The 17,015-nt window shown below is 38.9% G+C and overlaps 2 protein-coding genes across 4 annotated transcripts; both read right to left on the bottom strand.

Moving 5' to 3' along the window:
• Window positions 1-1,375: 1,375 nt before the first annotated feature.
• Window positions 1,376-7,562, bottom strand: plvapb (plasmalemma vesicle associated protein b). 2 transcript variants are annotated; one of them, XM_038715430.1, is made up of 8 exons: window positions 7,095-7,561; window positions 6,550-6,726; window positions 6,083-6,155; window positions 5,556-5,757; window positions 5,254-5,473; window positions 4,087-4,236; window positions 3,732-3,860; window positions 1,376-2,927 (listed from the first exon to the last, which is right to left on the bottom strand). In XM_038715430.1, exons 1-8 carry the CDS (start codon window positions 7,296-7,298, stop codon window positions 2,919-2,921), a joined length of 1,164 nt encoding a protein of 387 aa, XP_038571358.1. In that variant the 5' UTR covers window positions 7,299-7,561; the 3' UTR covers window positions 1,376-2,918. The 2 variants fall into 2 exon arrangements, with proteins under 2 accessions (XP_038571358.1, XP_038571357.1); XM_038715429.1 differs by lacking the exon at window positions 1,376-2,927 and adding an exon at window positions 2,934-3,579 and having other exon boundaries at window positions 7,095-7,562.
• A 1,505-nt stretch (window positions 7,563-9,067) lies between these two features.
• babam1 (BRISC and BRCA1 A complex member 1) lies at window positions 9,068-16,335 on the bottom strand. 2 transcript variants are annotated; one of them, XM_038715427.1, is made up of 9 exons: window positions 16,224-16,335; window positions 14,690-15,126; window positions 14,521-14,579; window positions 14,086-14,206; window positions 13,876-13,954; window positions 13,763-13,790; window positions 13,537-13,666; window positions 13,287-13,373; window positions 9,068-10,640 (listed from the first exon to the last, which is right to left on the bottom strand). In XM_038715427.1, exons 2-9 carry the CDS (start codon window positions 15,110-15,112, stop codon window positions 10,440-10,442), a joined length of 1,128 nt encoding a protein of 375 aa, XP_038571355.1. In that variant the 5' UTR covers window positions 15,113-15,126; window positions 16,224-16,335; the 3' UTR covers window positions 9,068-10,439. The 2 variants fall into 2 exon arrangements, with proteins under 2 accessions (XP_038571355.1, XP_038571356.1); XM_038715428.1 differs by having other exon boundaries at window positions 13,763-13,787.
• Window positions 16,336-17,015: the final 680 nt, after the last annotated feature.

Genomic DNA, 17,015 nt, shown 5'->3' with positions numbered 1-17,015 from the left:
TTTAACCAGTCTGCCCATTCTCCTCTGACTGCTGACATCAACAAGGGCACTTTAATTCCCACAACTGCTGCTCACTGGATATTTTCTCTTTTCAGACCATTCTCTGTAAACTGTAGAGATGGTTGTGCATGAAAATCCTTTATCTGAAATACTCAGATCAGCCCGTCTGCCACCAACAACCATGCCACGTTCAAAGTCACTTAAATCCCCTTTCTTCCCGATTCTGATGCTCAACCTGCTAAACATCAGCATGTTATTGTTGTCATTGTGAGCATATTAGCATGTTACAGCCTCACAGAGTCACTAGCATAGCTGTAGAATTCTGTTTTTAATTTAAAAAGAGGAGCCAAAAATTCTCGAACATTAAGCATTCAAACACATTCAACATGCCCTGTTCTTCACAGTTCAGATTTTTTACTTGATAAGTGAAAAGTTTGACCTGCTGGTTAGAGGAGAAATCAGGTAATCATCAGAGTCATTAGGAGTCAATAGCTGTTGAAAGCTTTCACTCCAATCCACAAATATCAACCTCATAGTGCCACCAGCGGAAAGACCAGATGATCATTAAAGCCAGTAGGTTTCATCTTCTGGAGAAGATGAATATCTGCACAAGATGTCATGGAAATCCATTTAATAGTTGTTGAGATATTTCAGTCTGGACCAAAGTGGTGAACAGACACTGCCGCTAGCATGGTGAAAATAAGAAAAAATGGATTCACGCTGAATAATCAAGAGTAAAAAAATTACAGCGCAGTGAGAGATGTGAATAAATAGAACAAAATGTAACTTCATAATAAGCAGTGGCAAACAGAAATGTTTTCAGATTCATACAATATTGATGGTTTGATCATTATAATCCTCAATTTCTACCTTTTAAATGAATACATTAAATGGATAAGACTTTAAAGATATGGGGAACAAATTAACGCTTATCACTGGTTCCATACTTAATTTTAGAACTCAGATTGATGTATTTATATTTACAAAATAACTTTTGTGTCATGATTTGGTTCACAGCTTACTAAAGAGCATAACTTTAAGCTGCCTGTCAGTTTCCTGTGCTTTTGATTAATGGCTGTCCTGAAATGCGAGGTTGACGTAACCAGGTCCAGTACGGTCAGTTCCACCCTGTATCCCTTTGATTTAAAGTCAGGGTGTGTGTGAGTGTGTGTTCAAGTCAATATCTAGGATCGAAGACACTTCATGTTAAACAAAGGATTTCCTGAGGAAAGGAGGCATACTCACTCACCTGTCCAATGAGCCTGGGAGTTTATCTTTGTAGGTTTTCTTATGCAACATAGGAATATCAAATATATGTTCAGTCTAAATGACAGTGTAATTTTTCAAATAGAAAAATGAGCAAACTCAGGAGTTCTCAAAAATTACAAGTTGTAATATGAGTAAGAAAAAAACACCATTCTGATGTCAATAAAGAAGAGTTGTTGAAATATAACTGTTGCAAATGAAGTGCTGCACTCTTCATGAAAACTTGTCTTTAAATGCTGGAAATTTATGAACTGTTATCTGTTGTTTTTTGTTATGATTCACCAAGACTTTAAAAATACCAATACCTCTGATGTATCCACAAAATCCAGAGGGATGACATTTTTGTGACATTGTAAGATATTAAACATTCAAATTAGAACATAGTGAAATGCAGGGTCACAACACAGTAGTACGTGAATAAAAGAAAGAAAGAAAACAACCTTATGTATTGACACAGAGCAACTAAAAAGAGAGAAGCAGTAGAAATGGGTACAAGAAAGGCATTTGGTTTGACTTTTGGGTAAAAGTAAAATATGTAAATCTATAAATGGAAATATGTTCTATAAAGAAAAAATGAAAATGCATATTCTAAACCCCAATATCTACTTTACCCTCAGACTCTAAATTAAATATAACTAGACTTACTATGTATTTGTAAATGTTCTTCTACTGCTTTATACAGTACACAGTATAAAGTTATACACTCTCTTCTCTTCAATTCTGTACCAAACTGAATCCATAATAATAATAAAAAAGGTCAAAGAAAACACTGGCTGTTTCCAGTGACAGTTCTGTATGTGCTCATCACCTTGTGCTGGAAAAGGAAGTAGTAAATCTTTAGAACAGTTCATAAAGCAGCTTCTGTACTGTCCTTGAAAAATGCACTGTACAATGGCAAATAATATATTTATAGTCTCAACTTTTATTTGATGATTTATCCATAAAAACTACTACTTTCAGTGTAACTCATGTACATCTTTCTTCTCATTTTTTACATATAATATTTACGACTGCTAATGACTGCAAATGTGATGATGTGTTTATGACATGGTCATTGAATGAATTGACATCCGGGCTGCAGTAGAAATTCAAACATCTGTGAATCAGTAGGAAATGTAAATGTAGCTATTTTGAGACTAATGTTTATAGCACACATGTGAGAAGCTGCTGCCTAAAGTCCTGTCTAGGTCTTTGTTGTATTTTTAATACTAGAGAGACAAAACAGGCTAAGGACAATACAGTAAAGGAGTGATTCTGTTTTTTTTGAACAATTTCAATTGCATGTTAAGGAAAACATTGCCCAGTGTTGGTTTTCCTAACTACACAAACAACAGTAAGTGACACAAAATAGGAAATATTTACACAAGTGTCATAGAAATTTTACATTTAACCTAGGCTTTTCACAGAAAATGTTTAAACTCAAAAACAAGTAAGACACATGAATCTTCTATTCCAAGTAGAGCTAAACAAAGCATGCACAGATCAACAACAGTAAATGTTTCCTTAATATAGACGCAGAGAGTATTTACAAGTTGTGTTGAAGTGTGTTGTATCAAGAATATATACATGTCCTCAGAAAATTCTTTAAAGGCAAAATGTTAATGACTGTGGCACACTACTGATGCCTTCAGTAATGATTCTTCAGGTTCGTTTCATCTCACCTGGAAGACAAAACATTGATTATTAGAATTAAATATCAAAAAAATTAACGTTGATATAGTTTACAGAATAAATTTTTGGAGAAGAGACAAAGAGGATCCATTGAATGAGGGACATATAGACAGTATGAAGTGCAAGCATTGAGGAAGTGAGCTAAAGTTTGTCTTTTGTGCTCTTTGTAGCCATGCTAGCACAGTAGCTCTAGCGAGGGCAACGGCGGTCAGTCCAGACTGAAATATCTCAACTACCGGATGCTTTGTCATGAAATTTGGTTCACTTTTGTGTAGAGCTATCAACAGGTCAAAAATGTAAAAAATAAATACATGAAAAACTGATGACATTCCCATCAGCCTCAGCTGAACTTTGTGTTTGGTGCTATGTAAATGTTAGCATGCTAAAATGCAAAACTAAGGTAGCGAACATGACTCCATAATAATGGTTTTCCTTTGTTATCTTGCTTGTCCATCCTTCCTGCCGCAGCTGCCCTCAGATTCCTCTTTTCTGCTGAGTCCACTTGCCTCTGCACTGCAGTCCATATGATAAGGGGAGCCAATCTTATTTAAAAACACAGGGATGGATGGCACTCTTGTGCATACAATGAGAAAGCCAAATCCAAGACATTTAGCCAGATGGTCTTTTGAGAGCAGCAATGACCTGAAGGTTAAACAATAGGGATTACATGCTAGTTTGTTGCCTGTTTGAATCCCCTGACTGACCTCAGCCTAGATGCATAACATGTACACAAAAATCAATATCTGTCCTGACTCCCATACAGAGCAAATGTCTGGTCTTATTTATTTATTTACCTTAATATTGGACTGAGCAGAGAGCCTTTGTTGGAGGGTCTGTAGCTCTCTCTCTTTCAGTGCCAAACTGTCTTCCTGCAGCTTCTTCTGATCTCTTAGCCGGTTCTGCTCAATCAGTAATTTCTCCACCTGAACCCAATATGCATGTGTTATTTCAAATGGAAAACAATGTACAAAAAACATTCATTTTACATCTCTTATGCAACTGTATGATTCAGGTTTGTGGTAACAGATAAAACAGGAGGAGATCACAAATTTACTTTTATAACCAGATACTGATTGAATCAGCTGGTTCCATGGACCACTCCCTTGGTTCCCACCTACACACATACATCTATGCACAAATATCATCTACCTGGTCATCATGAGCCTTTTGCTTGAGCTGTAGCTGGTTGGCGGCCTCACGGGCTGCCTCGCTGTGATTGCGCTCACACTGCTGCAAATCAGAGGTCAAATGGGAGTTCTGCACCTCCAGACGACTAGACAGGTCTTGGATCTCGGCTACCTGGAAGAAGAAAACATTTTTTTTAAGAAGTGTGATATATTAATGCATGACTTGTGTGTGATGACAGAAAAAGGTAGAAAGAGTCTCTCAGATAAATGGCCTGTGGTTGAAGGGGTCTTATTCGATTGCACCTGATGTGTTTCCAGATCCAAACAAAGAAATGATTAATTTGTTTATGGAAAAGTTGAAATTGTGCCTGCATAAAAATAACTGATAAAGAAGGTAAGAAAAAATGTGAACATCCACAGTGAAGACACATTCCAGCAGCAAAGCAAAAAGATTATTTTTGACATCGCAGTGATTGTTGTATCTATAAGAAATATTGCTTTATAGCGTAGAGACTTGCTGAGGGCATGTTTTTATTGTCCTGCACAGTGCTGCTGTATCAGCAGAGCCATACGCTTCAACTCTGCTTTGACCCTGAGTTTGCCTCAGAGGATGTCTGTCTCTTTAGCTAGATTTATCATGAATGAGGCAGATGTTAGGCAGTTGTTATCAGTTCCACAAAAGAATCTCTAAACTGATCAGATGGTTTCATATAAATTACTTTTCAAGGCCTGAAGAGGTAAAAGTATCAAATTTAATAAAAAAGGATTAGACAAAGTCTGAACATTGTATAGCAGAACTTTTTGTCTCTCCTACCAGATTTATCTTGTGATCACTTTGAAGGACCAGACCCCTAGATTGACATTTTTCTGTAGGATGAGTACTTTTAATACTTTATGTGCATTTTGCTAATAATAATTCTGTACTTTTACCTAATAAATGTAATGCAGGATTTTTACCTATGGAGAATCTGAGTACTTCTTCCACCGCTACATATTGGTCTATATTTGAGTTTATTCTAGTTCCTATTAATTAATTGCCAAACGCATCTCAAAACTGTGTATTCCAGCACACATTGTGTGGCGTTAGAGAGAAGCCCTGGACTAGAGACTATCCATCTGTCATTTAAAATACTACCATCAAGTCAGAGAATCACACACCTCCTAGAATCACAAAATATGTTGCACACACCTTGTTGCCCACTTTGTCTAAATATAGCTGGAACTTATGCTCCACGTCTCTGGACAAGTTCGTGCAGCTGTTTCTTATCTTCTCCATTTGCTCCTTCTGGCTGTCACAGGTGAGGTGAAAGGTCATCTGGTGGGGAAACAGGTTGTTGATCTTGTTCAGAAAATCCCTGGTCACCGTTTGGATCCCGTCCAAAGAATGAGCAAAGTCCTCTTTGCACTTCCTAAATAAATCAAACAAAAATATGTGTTTAATCTTAATATTTTCAGTTGTACACACGGAGCAGACAGACTAACAGGCCGTACCTGGTGTAGGTGGTCAGCTGCTCCTTTAGCATGGTATTGTCCCGGCGCAGGGTGATGGCATCTTGGTGGTGTGTGTCTCGGTCTTTGAGAGCGTTGTCTCTCTCCTGACTCAGATAGTGAACCATCTGAGTGAAGTTTGCCTCAATTAAATTTATTCTAGCTTTTTGCTGCTCGTTGAGGGTCTGCAGAGTCTTTATTTCACCTGGAGGGTTCAGTGAAAACCAACTTAATCACAGCAAAACTTTAACAGTTTCTGTTTGTTTTGTTTAATATTCTGGTTTCTTATTCTCACTTCTTATGTTCTTAATGTTTATTAACCATTAATAAAGCCATTACTTACAACAATATTATTTTTACTTAACTGTGTCTGAAACTGTTGGCTTTCCTTGCATACTATATATTATTATTTTACAGTCAATTCTGTTTCTGATGCAGGGAATGTTTAATAACAGAGTAATTTTTCACATTATCTAAACAGTATTAGACCATTAAAGTTTTCCCAAAAAGTATGGTATTGGAGTACATACTGTTGCTGTTGACCGTAACAGGGGGCTGGAACGGAGGCGGACGCCGCACCATCATGCTACTTATACAGGTAGCCTTAAAATTAAATTTAAAAAATTGAAATGTGTAATGTAATGATATAATATATAACAGTCACAGGGGGCATTTTTTGCATCAAGTACTTGAAGTACATTTACCTCATTACACATGGTTTCACTTAAGTAACATTTTGAAGACAGGACTTTTACTTGTAATCAAGTATTTTTACAGAGTGGTATTTCTAGTGAGTTTCTGTGAAAGATTCTTTGAATTTCTAGTGAATGAGGAAACAATCATACTGTATAATTTGCACATTGTAAAAACCTTACTTTTAACCTTGGTATGTTCTTGTTGTAAAGATAATATTTCAAAGAGGAGTTAAAAACAGCTGCACAAAATTACCTGCTTCTCATTACATCTTAGCAAAATATAAAACAAGTCATCTACTTACTAACTTGACATTTAGCCCATGTTCTGTGTTGTTGGCATCAGTCTTCAGCTTTACCAACTGTTTCTCCAGAACACCTTTCTCAGCTGTGCGGGCTGCCAGCTGAGCTCCCAGCTCGCCTTTGTCCTTTCTCAGCTGGATGTTGATCTCACTCAGCCTGTTGAAGTTCAGCTCCAGCTCCTTCGGAATAACAATCAGATCACTTGGCATCATCTTCACTATATTTTACAGCAATGAACATGTTAATATAATGCTGTGAAATGAAAAGATAATAGTAGTATGCCAATAAAAAGTATTAGTTATAACAGCCTGCACAAACACACAAGAGTTTGATTGAAAGCTGCTGCAGAAATAAGCCCATTTAATTTCTGAAGTCCCCTTCCACTAAAAATGTGTCTGTGATTTTAATGTTTGTTTGTGGATAAACTACATCAGACACAAATTATTATTCAAAGACGAATATTTTTATGTCTTAAAACATGTCTGGAAGAGGGCCTTTAATACCTGACAAAATAAACTAATGAGTTATTGTAGAAGAAATTACTGACCTTGACCCTCTTTTCCTCTGCAGACTTCTCTGGCTGTCCGTAGATGAGGAAGAGCACCAGGCTGACGATGATCAGAGACTGGATCAGAGAGGAAAAGAAGAAGACAATCCTCATGTAGTAGCCGCAGCTCTTCCCTTTGGGCTTGTGCAGGGGCTCCCTTGCCTCCAGGCCAAACTTGGCCCGGGAGTAGCTGGAGCTGTACATGGCTGTTGGAGGTGAAATGGTGGCAGCTGGTGTTGGGAGATCTAAACAGGAATTGTTTTTGCCAAAATCCACAAGGTGATCTTCTCTGCAGAAAAGGTGCTAAGACTTCAAGGTGAGCACTGTCACACAGTTATGGAAGAAAACCCAGTAGTGAGCTGTTTATTGCTCTTCTTTTGTCTCCTACAGCTCTGCCACACTGCCAAGGTGCAGAAACATACAGGGTGAAATGGCATCAATGGATGGATGTAAACAATGACCCTTAGGTGTGTAAAGGGGCAATGTTTATAAATGCTGCTGGAGTCACACTTCCAGTCCATCCTGGCCCAGGCCACGCCTCCCTTCCCCTCCTCCCTCATCGACCTCTGTCACAGTTACAGCCTCCAGCTGCACCACTGCCCAAGTGATCATAAATTTTCCTAGTAGTATAAACAAAAGGAAATTGCTGGGACAGGAATATTAAATAAGGTTTTAATACACATAAATATACTCCTCTTGGAATAATAATTTGTGTCAACTCCAGGCTTTTTGAATATGCAAATATTTTTTCTTTTAAAAGTTTATCTAATACTCCTGCTTTACTCCAGACTCAGTGTAGGTGCACTAAGGGTGGGTGGATCGTTCCCCAAAAGGACCAATTTTACTGATACTAGTCTTGCTTTGAGTTTCAATACTATGATTGATGCCAAAAAACGGATCCGTCTCATGTTACTATAGATCATGTTCTAGGCTTTTTGAATTTTCTTGCTGCAGTAATAGCTTCTCTACTTCTGTTGTTTGCAAAGATCACCTCATAATTAAAGAATGGGTTCACATTTTTTTAAGTTTGTCTTTAGACAATAGTCAGGTAAGTCTTCTGAAACATGTTTTGCTTGCTGTAACCATTCATCCTGTTCCTACTGGCCAGATCCCTGCTTAATCCACTTCCACTGTGACAGGGGACAAAATCTACCGTCCTCATTCTTTGCAAACAATGTATTCAAAGCTTTATATGAAGTTAATATGGGGCTTGTGGAGTGGCTCTTTGTCAAAATCTAGTTTTCAAACTTGCATTATAATAGATTTAAATAAGTATGATACTTTGTGGATAATCATGTGTTTTAAATGTAAAATGTAGTAGAGCATGAGTAAAAAGTAGCATAAAATTTAAATCACCTAGTTCTAGTATTTCAAAACTGTACTTAAGTGTAGTGTGAGTAAATATATTTCCCTTCCACAGTCTGTACGTGATCACCCATCATTGCCATTTTTAAATATAGCTACTACAGATTGTCACAGGGTTCCTGGTCATATTCCCCTGGTGATGGATGAACAATGTAAACCATGTAAGGAGTAAAATCAGAAAACAAAAAAAATTCCATCACATCCTGTTCCATGCAAGCACGGAAGGGAGTCATGGCAGCAGAGGAGTGAAAGAATGAAAACAATAGGGACCTGTCATTCTTCAGGGATGGGGGAATAACAAACTCTCCCTGCAGTACAGACACACTGGATCCCCCTGTGCCGTTATCTGGGGTGATGACGTGAAGAACTGCCGGCTCTTCTAGTGAAGGGTGTGTGAAAGGGGAAAGGTCCTCTGATCCCGAGTTTTCCTGCTCCCCATTGTCTCCCTGACAACCTGTCCTCACCGGAAAAAATTTATGAAGAGTGACAGAAAATTACTCACCATCAGGAGTCAGGGCAGACATTGGATCAACTCCTGAACAAAAACAGGAAACCAAACGGTTGAAAACGGAGATAAAAACACCTCTAAAGATAACAGACCAGACATCTTTAGTGTGAAAGAAAGACATATCTTTACTACTGAAGTAATCTTCAGACCAAAAGCAGATAACAGATACGGTTTCAGTGGAAGCTGCAAGAACTGCTTACTCAGGCTGTCATATAGGCATAGATTCAGAATTGAGTGACGCGAATTATGAAGCTTGACAGCGAATATGTCTGGACCTTTAAGCAGAAAAACTAAACAGACACTTTTGCAATAGGATGTAGAAAAACACTGGCCTATTCTCTACCATCATGGACCAGAGAACCTTTTTGTCAAGGCCTTTTAATTCAGTTACCTCTAGAGAGAATTTGCTGCCATCTCCTGACCAAAAGGTAGAAAAAACAAAATATGATTAAATGTGCCTTTTTTTTAATATCCAGAAACGCCTTCAAAAAAAACAAAATAAAAAGAACTGTACAATGTGTTTCAAGTGCAGTTAGACTGGCAGTACGAGGGCCCTTTTGTACAATGAATCCATCAATGTCTTGGAGATCATTGTCAAAAGAGGAGCCACATCTACATTTCTGTACAAACCATTGAAAAAAAAATAGAACATATACATTAAAACAGGCAACAAATGGTGGAAATTACCAACTAAAAGGAAAGCCAAAGTTACATAAGTTGTGACCTCTCCATGATACAGTAAATTATATTACAGTTCATCACTCAAAAGGCCAGTTACAGAAAACTGTCACAGGTATGCACTGATTTCATCCTTTAAGACTTAAGCTGATGATATACGGAGCTAGTTTTAGAGCAATGTTGTTGTGCCATGTTGGCGTCAATGGTAATGAGTAAAAATTATTACTGTAATCACACCCCCTCCATCCCCGCTCACTCCATCCGTTCAAAACATAGTCAGACTTGCCCAGCAACATTGCTCAAAAAGTTGCCCCGGGTAAGTGTGGTGTAAGATTTTGAAGAAAAAACAAAAGTTAAGGGAGTTAATTTAACATAGCCAATAGACAATGCTTTAACCACGACATATTCCTTTTTTATTCTTTCTTTATCTTCTCCTTCAACTAGTGCCCTGCTCCTGGACTCTCTGACCTCCACTTCATCATCTCATTCTCAGTAGACCTCCAGCAGTTTTAGAGCTAACAACCAGATAATTTTATTACTTCCCCAACTTAGAACAATCAATGACTTGTCCAATGTTTTATGGAAACACAATGACTGAGTTAATAGCAATCTGGTGAAGACCCTCGTCTTCCTTTAGAAGTATGCTTGGTTTTCCAAAATATTCTTAAATTATTGCTCTACAGTTGTTAATTGAAAAAAACCCCTCAGTAATAAGATGTACTTGTGCCCTGCTCTTTTCTTACTACAGTGTGTGAACTTCACAGAGAAACAGGGCTTTATAAGTGCCTGCCATTTTAGACCGTTGCCTCAATGTCCTGGGGGTCTTCCCCCTCCAGCAGGCTGTATGACGCATGGCTCTGGAAAGGTCTTTGTAAAGGGTGAGCCAGAAGTTTGGCCATGCAGTTGTGCAGTTCGATGGCGGGTCCACTCAGGGAAACCTCAAAGCGATAGCACATGCCCTTTGTGTCCAGGTTGCAGAAAGAGGTGTAGTTCTCCTGAAAACATACCATCATAACGAATAAGCATCATGAGCAATGTACAATCCAGAGTCAAATTCCACCTATGTGTACACATACCTGGCAATAAAAGTTGATTTTAATTCTGACCGAAATATCGAGATTATAGCATTATGAGAAAAGCGGTTATATTAAGGTAGGTTTTCATCAAGATAATTCCACACTCTTCTGGCTTATTAAGATTGACAGAAGTATTTAAAGAGGTCATATTATACTCATTTTCAGGTTCAAAATCTTATTTAGGGGTTGTACCAGAACAGGTTTACATAGTTTAAGTTTTGTCATACTGCACTGCATTGCTGCAGCTCCTCTTTTCACCCTGTGTTGAAGGCTTCGTTTTAGCTATGGAGTGATACATCTTACCTCCACAAGATCTTTGTTGGGAGCTGCACATGTGCAGTTCCTAGTTAAGGACTACTAGCCAATTAGAAGCAGAGTAGGGCAGGGCGTGAGAAGCCAGTAAACATGGCTTCGGTTCAGCTGTATATGTTCCCCATACCAGCTTAGCAACACGGACAGGAGCAAGATTTTCAGAGTGGTGAGTTATTAATCTGTAACAAATGTATCTTTCATCCATAATGTTTTAACTGAGCTCTGTCTCTACATCACAGTAACAACTTTATGTCCATTGACTGCCAGGAGGGTAGCTAGTGTTTGGAAGGGAGAGGAGAGGCAGCAGGTGGACGTCTTGTCACTGTGTGCTGCAGCTCAGTGTGTTTTTCCACCAGTGTTTTTGAGTGTGTGTCGGACTAGCCGCTTGGCGAACATTATGACGCGCATGTTGCGTGTTGTCAGAGCAGCGTTTTCTGTGGGAGATTGGAACTCCCTTTAGGGTGGACTTTGGGCCTTTTCACTTTGCAAACCTATTACATGCACAAAAAAGTTGTAAAAGATATAACTCAATTAAGGAGACGGAAAAAGCCAAAAAGTATTATATGACCTCTTTAATTTAATTCACGGCAAATATAGGAAAGTACGGAGCCACTGCAGGGTCTTGGTGGGGAACTACTTCCAACATTTTGTGTTTCCTTGCAATATTTTTGCAATTCCCCCGGATCCACAGGAACAGTTAATATGTTGATCTAGTCCAGTTATAGCACACTGCCAGTTCAGGGAAACACTCTGCAGATACTACAGAAAGAACACATGATGTGACACTTTACATTATGCATTTATTGCTCATTACTCCTTTTGAAAGGCCAAGCTCCAACAGTATACAGCTACATGCTGTGAGCCACAGCTGCAGCTGCTCTTCCTGGCTGTGCAGTTCAAAACTATGGTTGTGGTCCTGGTTATTGCTCGAACAACAGCTGCATTTGTGGCTGAATCTATGATGCCATGAATATGGCTATTGCTGCTGCTGTATTGTGGCTACTCTTACTGCTCCTCTTAACATCAATCAAGAAAGCAGTTAAGCCATACAGGACTTGAACCCGAGATGCTTATATCAGATATAACAGACGTGTTACCCGTACGCCACAGGAGTTAAGAAATACACTAGCTTCAATACATGTTCAGCCAGCACAACCATGTCAGTTCACTACATGTACATTACATTAAATTTATTTTGTTGACTGTTTTATCCATAGCGACTTACAATAAGTGCATTCAAGCAGGTATACAATCTAATTGCTAGAACCATCATAAGTACAACTTAAAGGGGTAATTTGCAATTCTTATGCAATACACTTTTTGTTAAATTCGGCGAATATTTCCTCATGGGTTGGTAGCTCTCTGTTTTTCGTGTGCTCTGAAAAAGAATCCGGTTTTCCTACACAGCCCCTGGGTCTGTAAATTCAGCACAAACAAAGCTGCTCGGAGCGAGCAGCAGGTGGCGGTGGCGCGCTCGAAGCAGTGGGAGAGAGAATGTAAACAAACAGCGGTACATTCAAACATGCTGGACTCATTACGGAGCTTTAGCTGTCAAGATGGCTGAGAAACACCCAAAGAGGGAAAGGTCTGAGGAATTGTGAGACAAGTTATATGACCAGGCGAGGGGAAGACCTGTGTTAACATCTGTGAGGGGTTTCAATGCTGGAAAAATCTACGAGATTTGAAAGGAATGAAAACCGATGCTGGGGTTGTGCTGTTTCTGCTGGACAGGTGAGTAGGCTAACGCATCAGAATCGCATAGTGCGTTGTAGTGTGGTAGAACTTGGGTAGGTTAAAGACCAGTCGGTCTGTTGCATTTTGGATGAGCTGCAGAGGTCTAATGGCACATGCAGGCAAACCAGGCAGGAGCGAGTGGCAGCAGTGCATGTAGTCAGTGTTACACCCATACTTAACTACTGTGTCACAGCCATAATCATAACAACCAAAGTGCAGCCCTGGCTACATTATCTATGTAGCTGCAATGAAACAGACTTGCCTCTGAGCCAGTCACAGGTGAGGCTGCGCCCACTCACGCTGTGTTCACAACATAATATTATATGATAATACAGCTCAGCATTTCTCTATGGATCAGAGGAAATGAAAGAAAAACAGAAAATGAATTTCTACTGGGACACTAGTTAGTACTGAAGTACTGAAATACACCACACCAAACAAATGTAAGCCACACTACAGCATACATCCTGGAACACAATCAAAACTGATCCGTGTCCCTTTGTCAGTTTATTCACTCACCCTCCAGCTGGTCTCATCCCCCTGTTCCTCCACCCCGTTGTGTAGGTAGACCACATCAAAGAAAAAATATGGAGACTGCAGCATTTTCTGTACCGGGACACAACAACAAGTAAGATTTGCGCTTTAGTGAAGTTAGTGCAGTAATCAAAGCAGCCAATAACTTACTAAGAGAGAAAAAAAAATCAAGAGGAAAATTAAATTCATATTAATAAGACTGGAAGAGGGCTATCACTGCAGTTCTCATACATACACTAACAGCCTCAGAGGGGTTGAACTGAAGCTGTCCCGCATGACGGCTGTAGATGAGCACAGTCCGCACCACATATGGAGGAGGGACGGTCTGGACATTCTCCATCAGCGGCAGCTCGATCTTCTGACGACTAAAATACAACAGAGAAGACTTTCAGTAAACACTTCCACTTAAAGATTTATGTATTTTAAGAAACCATAAAGGTTTATAGTCAGACAGTACTTACATGACATTAAGAAGATCTTCCAGGTCTACAGAGAACAATTAAGGTGAATATATTGCTTCATAGTAGGAAATTTATCTTCATTGTTTCAGGGTTAGTTTTAAATGAAAGGATACTGAAGGACTCGCACACATTGGTCTCAAGGTCATACAGACAGCTACACAGCTCTCTGGGGTCAGAGGTGAAGCCTGACAACTGAGGCACATACAAATATACACATGAGGAAAAAGAAGACAATGTACTAAAACAATGGTATACATGTCGCATAGATAAATTGCATAGACACTAGATATGTAACATTTGGAGCAAATTAAAACTGTACTCACCCACAGAGCGTCATCATTGACTACTACCAGGGCAAACTCATGCCGTTTGTCAATTTTGTGTTTAGTTCTGACAAACATTTCAATCATCTTCTGGCAAATGTTCAGGGCATTTGTTTTAGTCCTAAATAGAAAAACAGTCAAATTAGGCAGTGATGACAAATGAAACACTAGCATTGAGAAATAATGTTATAATGTTTGCACAACACAAATCCAGAGTAATACACATGTAAATAACTGCCACAGTTGGTTTTCTTTTACACATTGTTCTATGATTCCTTTATAACTTCATATAAAAGCATATGTTTATTCCATATTTATGTATTTTTACATTTATTTATGTCAATGTCTAGCAAATTCCTTGTATGTGTAAACTACTATTTGGCAATAAACCACTTTCTGATTCTGATAAAGGTTAATTAAAATATTGTAGTTTACCCATTAAAAGACTCCAACTTTGGCAAAGACATCTCTTCAGACAGGTCCAAGCAGATGATCTGCCATGAGGAAGACAATACCAGATAGTATAAGCCTTTTGGTAAAACAAGTCTTAGTTTTCATGTAGTAGTAGTAGTAGTAGTAGTTTTCAACTGTAATGTGGACCTACCACTTTCTCTGGACAGTTGACTCTGGGAACTCTGAGCTGGTACTCTGCTGGTGGTGGGATGGAGGCTGTTAATGTGGGTTGCTGCTGTGTGGTTTTTGGCCTCTCTTTTGCTGCAGTGGATAGTGGCACTGTGGCACTGGCTGCAGCCACTGCTGCGGCTGCTGCAGGAGTTCCAGTCTGAGCTGCAGCTGCTAAGACGGTTGTAGTGGTGGAACTCGGAGGACTGTCGCTGGCTGAAGCCTCGCCCTCCCCCTCAACACGACTTCCTACAGCGGGCTGAGGTATGTTAGGGTTACTGTTTCCTCCAAGGCTGCCCGTGCTGCTGCGACGGTCCTCGGCCCCTTCAGGGTTGGAGCGTGTACGAGGTCGCAGCTCCACCAGACGCTCCTCTCCATCTGCTGGGCCCGGTTCTGGCATTTCCATGAATACACGGGTTGCTAAGGAAGTGGAGATGATCAGTTTGGCAAGTTAGTTTAGTCATGAATATAAGCTGTTAACACAGTTTAACCCAAAATGTCCTTTACATTTACCTGTGGTTGGCATCCACTGACATTTAAATATAATATAAAGTGATGCCAGGTAAACTTTCAGCTTACGTTTGTACTCTTCTCTGTCTCAACTCTGGTAGTTACCAGCTAAGTTCCTCCAAGTGGTTGCTTTTTAATGTACCCTGGGTTTTGACACATGTTGGGAAAACTGCATTTTCATACTATGCACCTGGGGCATGGAATAATTTGCAGAAAGATCTAAAATAAGAGACATGTATATCAATTGATGAATTTAAGGGTGTCACAAAGAATGTGATGAAGGAGGCATGTGGTTGTTTTTCATGAGAGTCCATTGTGTTTGAATAACTGTTCTTTAATGTGTTTATTGTGAATTTTGTCACGTTGTGTGTGTTGCATTTTATTATGTTTCTGTATGGCTGCTACCTTTGCCAGGTCTCTATTGTAAACGAGGTTTTTGATTTCAAAGGGACGTCCTTGTAAAATAAAGGTAAAAAAAAAAAATTAATTAAATGTAAATAAAAGTCAAATTCCCCCAGTTTGCTTTCTACCTGCCTCTAAACAATTGCGGCTGTATAAATCCTAAACAAATGTCAATAAGAGTTACTTTAAAATGTCGGCACAAGAAAGCTGTATGAATCTCAGACTTACTCCTGCCCACAACACCACTGTCTATAACTTTATAATCGTATTTCTACTTTCAAAATCACGCAGGTCATCATGTATCGTTACACTGTTGCGATTGTGTACTTATGAAAGCAAAGTACAGTGTGTAGCTGGAAAAAAAAAACAGAGGTGTTTCAGCTTTACGGAATGGATGGTTTAATTAGAAATGCATCAATTATTATTATTATAATTATTATTATACCAGAATGAGTCCATGTAGCTAACAGGCTGGTAGAGCAAGGAGATGCTTCATGACAGCGCAGTAGTGTGAGCTGTATTAGCTTCAAGAGAAATTAGAGCAAAGCAGACGACGACTCGAGACGTATGACATGTATTATGTTAAAATGTGTAAGTATACTTACGTGATAAGTATTGCGAAACTTCTAGGATTCAAATAAGTTGGAACTCATTGAAAGTTGCAAAATATTTCAACAACGAGCTAACATTTGTTTTGGTCGGACGACTTCCTTACCGGAAATGATCAAATCCGGAAGTGTCCTGGCATTATGGGTAATAGAGTTAAATTAGAGTAAAAAAATCTTCTGCCTTTTCGTTTTCCACAATAAATAGCCATAATAATACATCATAATTTATTTGTCCGTTTGTATTATTAATCTGAATCTACAAAGTCATTAATATCAGAATCAGAATCAGTTGTTTTACACATACGAGGAATTTGCTGTGGTGATAAGGTGCTACACGTAGACAAACATACAGTCGACATAAATAAATGTAGAAATATATATATATGGAATAGAAGAAAACATTGCAGATATATACGTGTGCATTATTCTGGGTCTGTGCCGTGTAGAAGTAACGCAACGGAAGAGAATATTGTATATTATATAGAATAGTGTACATACAAATATATAAACTGACAACATAAAAATATACAACAACAAAGATCAACAATCAACAACAAATATGTGCAACGTGCCAGGTCCGTGCACGACACGAGATGAAACAGTATTTACATGTGCAGAGACATTCGTATCATTTGTAGTAAATAAAGGTATCAAAAAATGTAGTGATTAAAAACATATCCGTACATTAAAAGGATATGGGGCAGCCACTTCCATAGCTTTATACCTTCAGTGGAGGTATAGCACTGTCTGTGCAGCGAATAGAGAGATTGGAAACTACCACTTAAGTTT

Source organism: Micropterus salmoides, unplaced genomic scaffold, assembly GCF_014851395.1.
Source record: "Micropterus salmoides isolate LMB-PRFRI ecotype aquatic unplaced genomic scaffold, ASM1485139v1 Ms_hic_scaffold_13, whole genome shotgun sequence".
NCBI lineage: Eukaryota > Metazoa > Chordata > Actinopteri > Centrarchiformes > Centrarchidae > Micropterus > Micropterus salmoides.
The sequence above is the reverse complement of the archived record's forward strand: the minus strand, read 5'-3'. Positions and strand labels throughout refer to the sequence as shown.

What these genes read in the sequence shown, in the direction of transcription:
- plvapb (XM_038715429.1), bottom strand. Translation starts at nt 7,298, where the DNA reads ATGTACAGCTCCAGCTACTCCCGGGCCAAGTTTGGCCTGGAGGCAAGG. An exon ending in TAGACAAAGTGGGCAACAAG is followed by an intron (nt 4,237 to 5,253) that starts GTGTGTGCAACA and finishes TTCTTCTTCCAG; the next exon opens with GTAGCCGAGATCCAAGACCT. An exon ending in CTGCTCAGTCCAATATTAAG is followed by an intron (nt 3,580 to 3,731) that starts GTAAATAAATAA and finishes TTTAACCTTCAG; the next exon opens with GTCATTGCTGCTCTCAAAAG.
- babam1 (XM_038715427.1), bottom strand. Translation starts at nt 15,112, where the DNA reads ATGGAAATGCCAGAACCGGGCCCAGCAGATGGAGAGGAGCGTCTGGTG. An exon ending in AAGTTGGAGTCTTTTAATGG is followed by an intron (nt 14,207 to 14,520) that starts GTAAACTACAAT and finishes TTTTCTATTTAG; the next exon opens with GACTAAAACAAATGCCCTGA. An exon ending in CAATGTGTGCGAGTCCTTCA is followed by an intron (nt 13,791 to 13,875) that starts GTATCCTTTCAT and finishes AATTGTTCTCTG; the next exon opens with TAGACCTGGAAGATCTTCTT.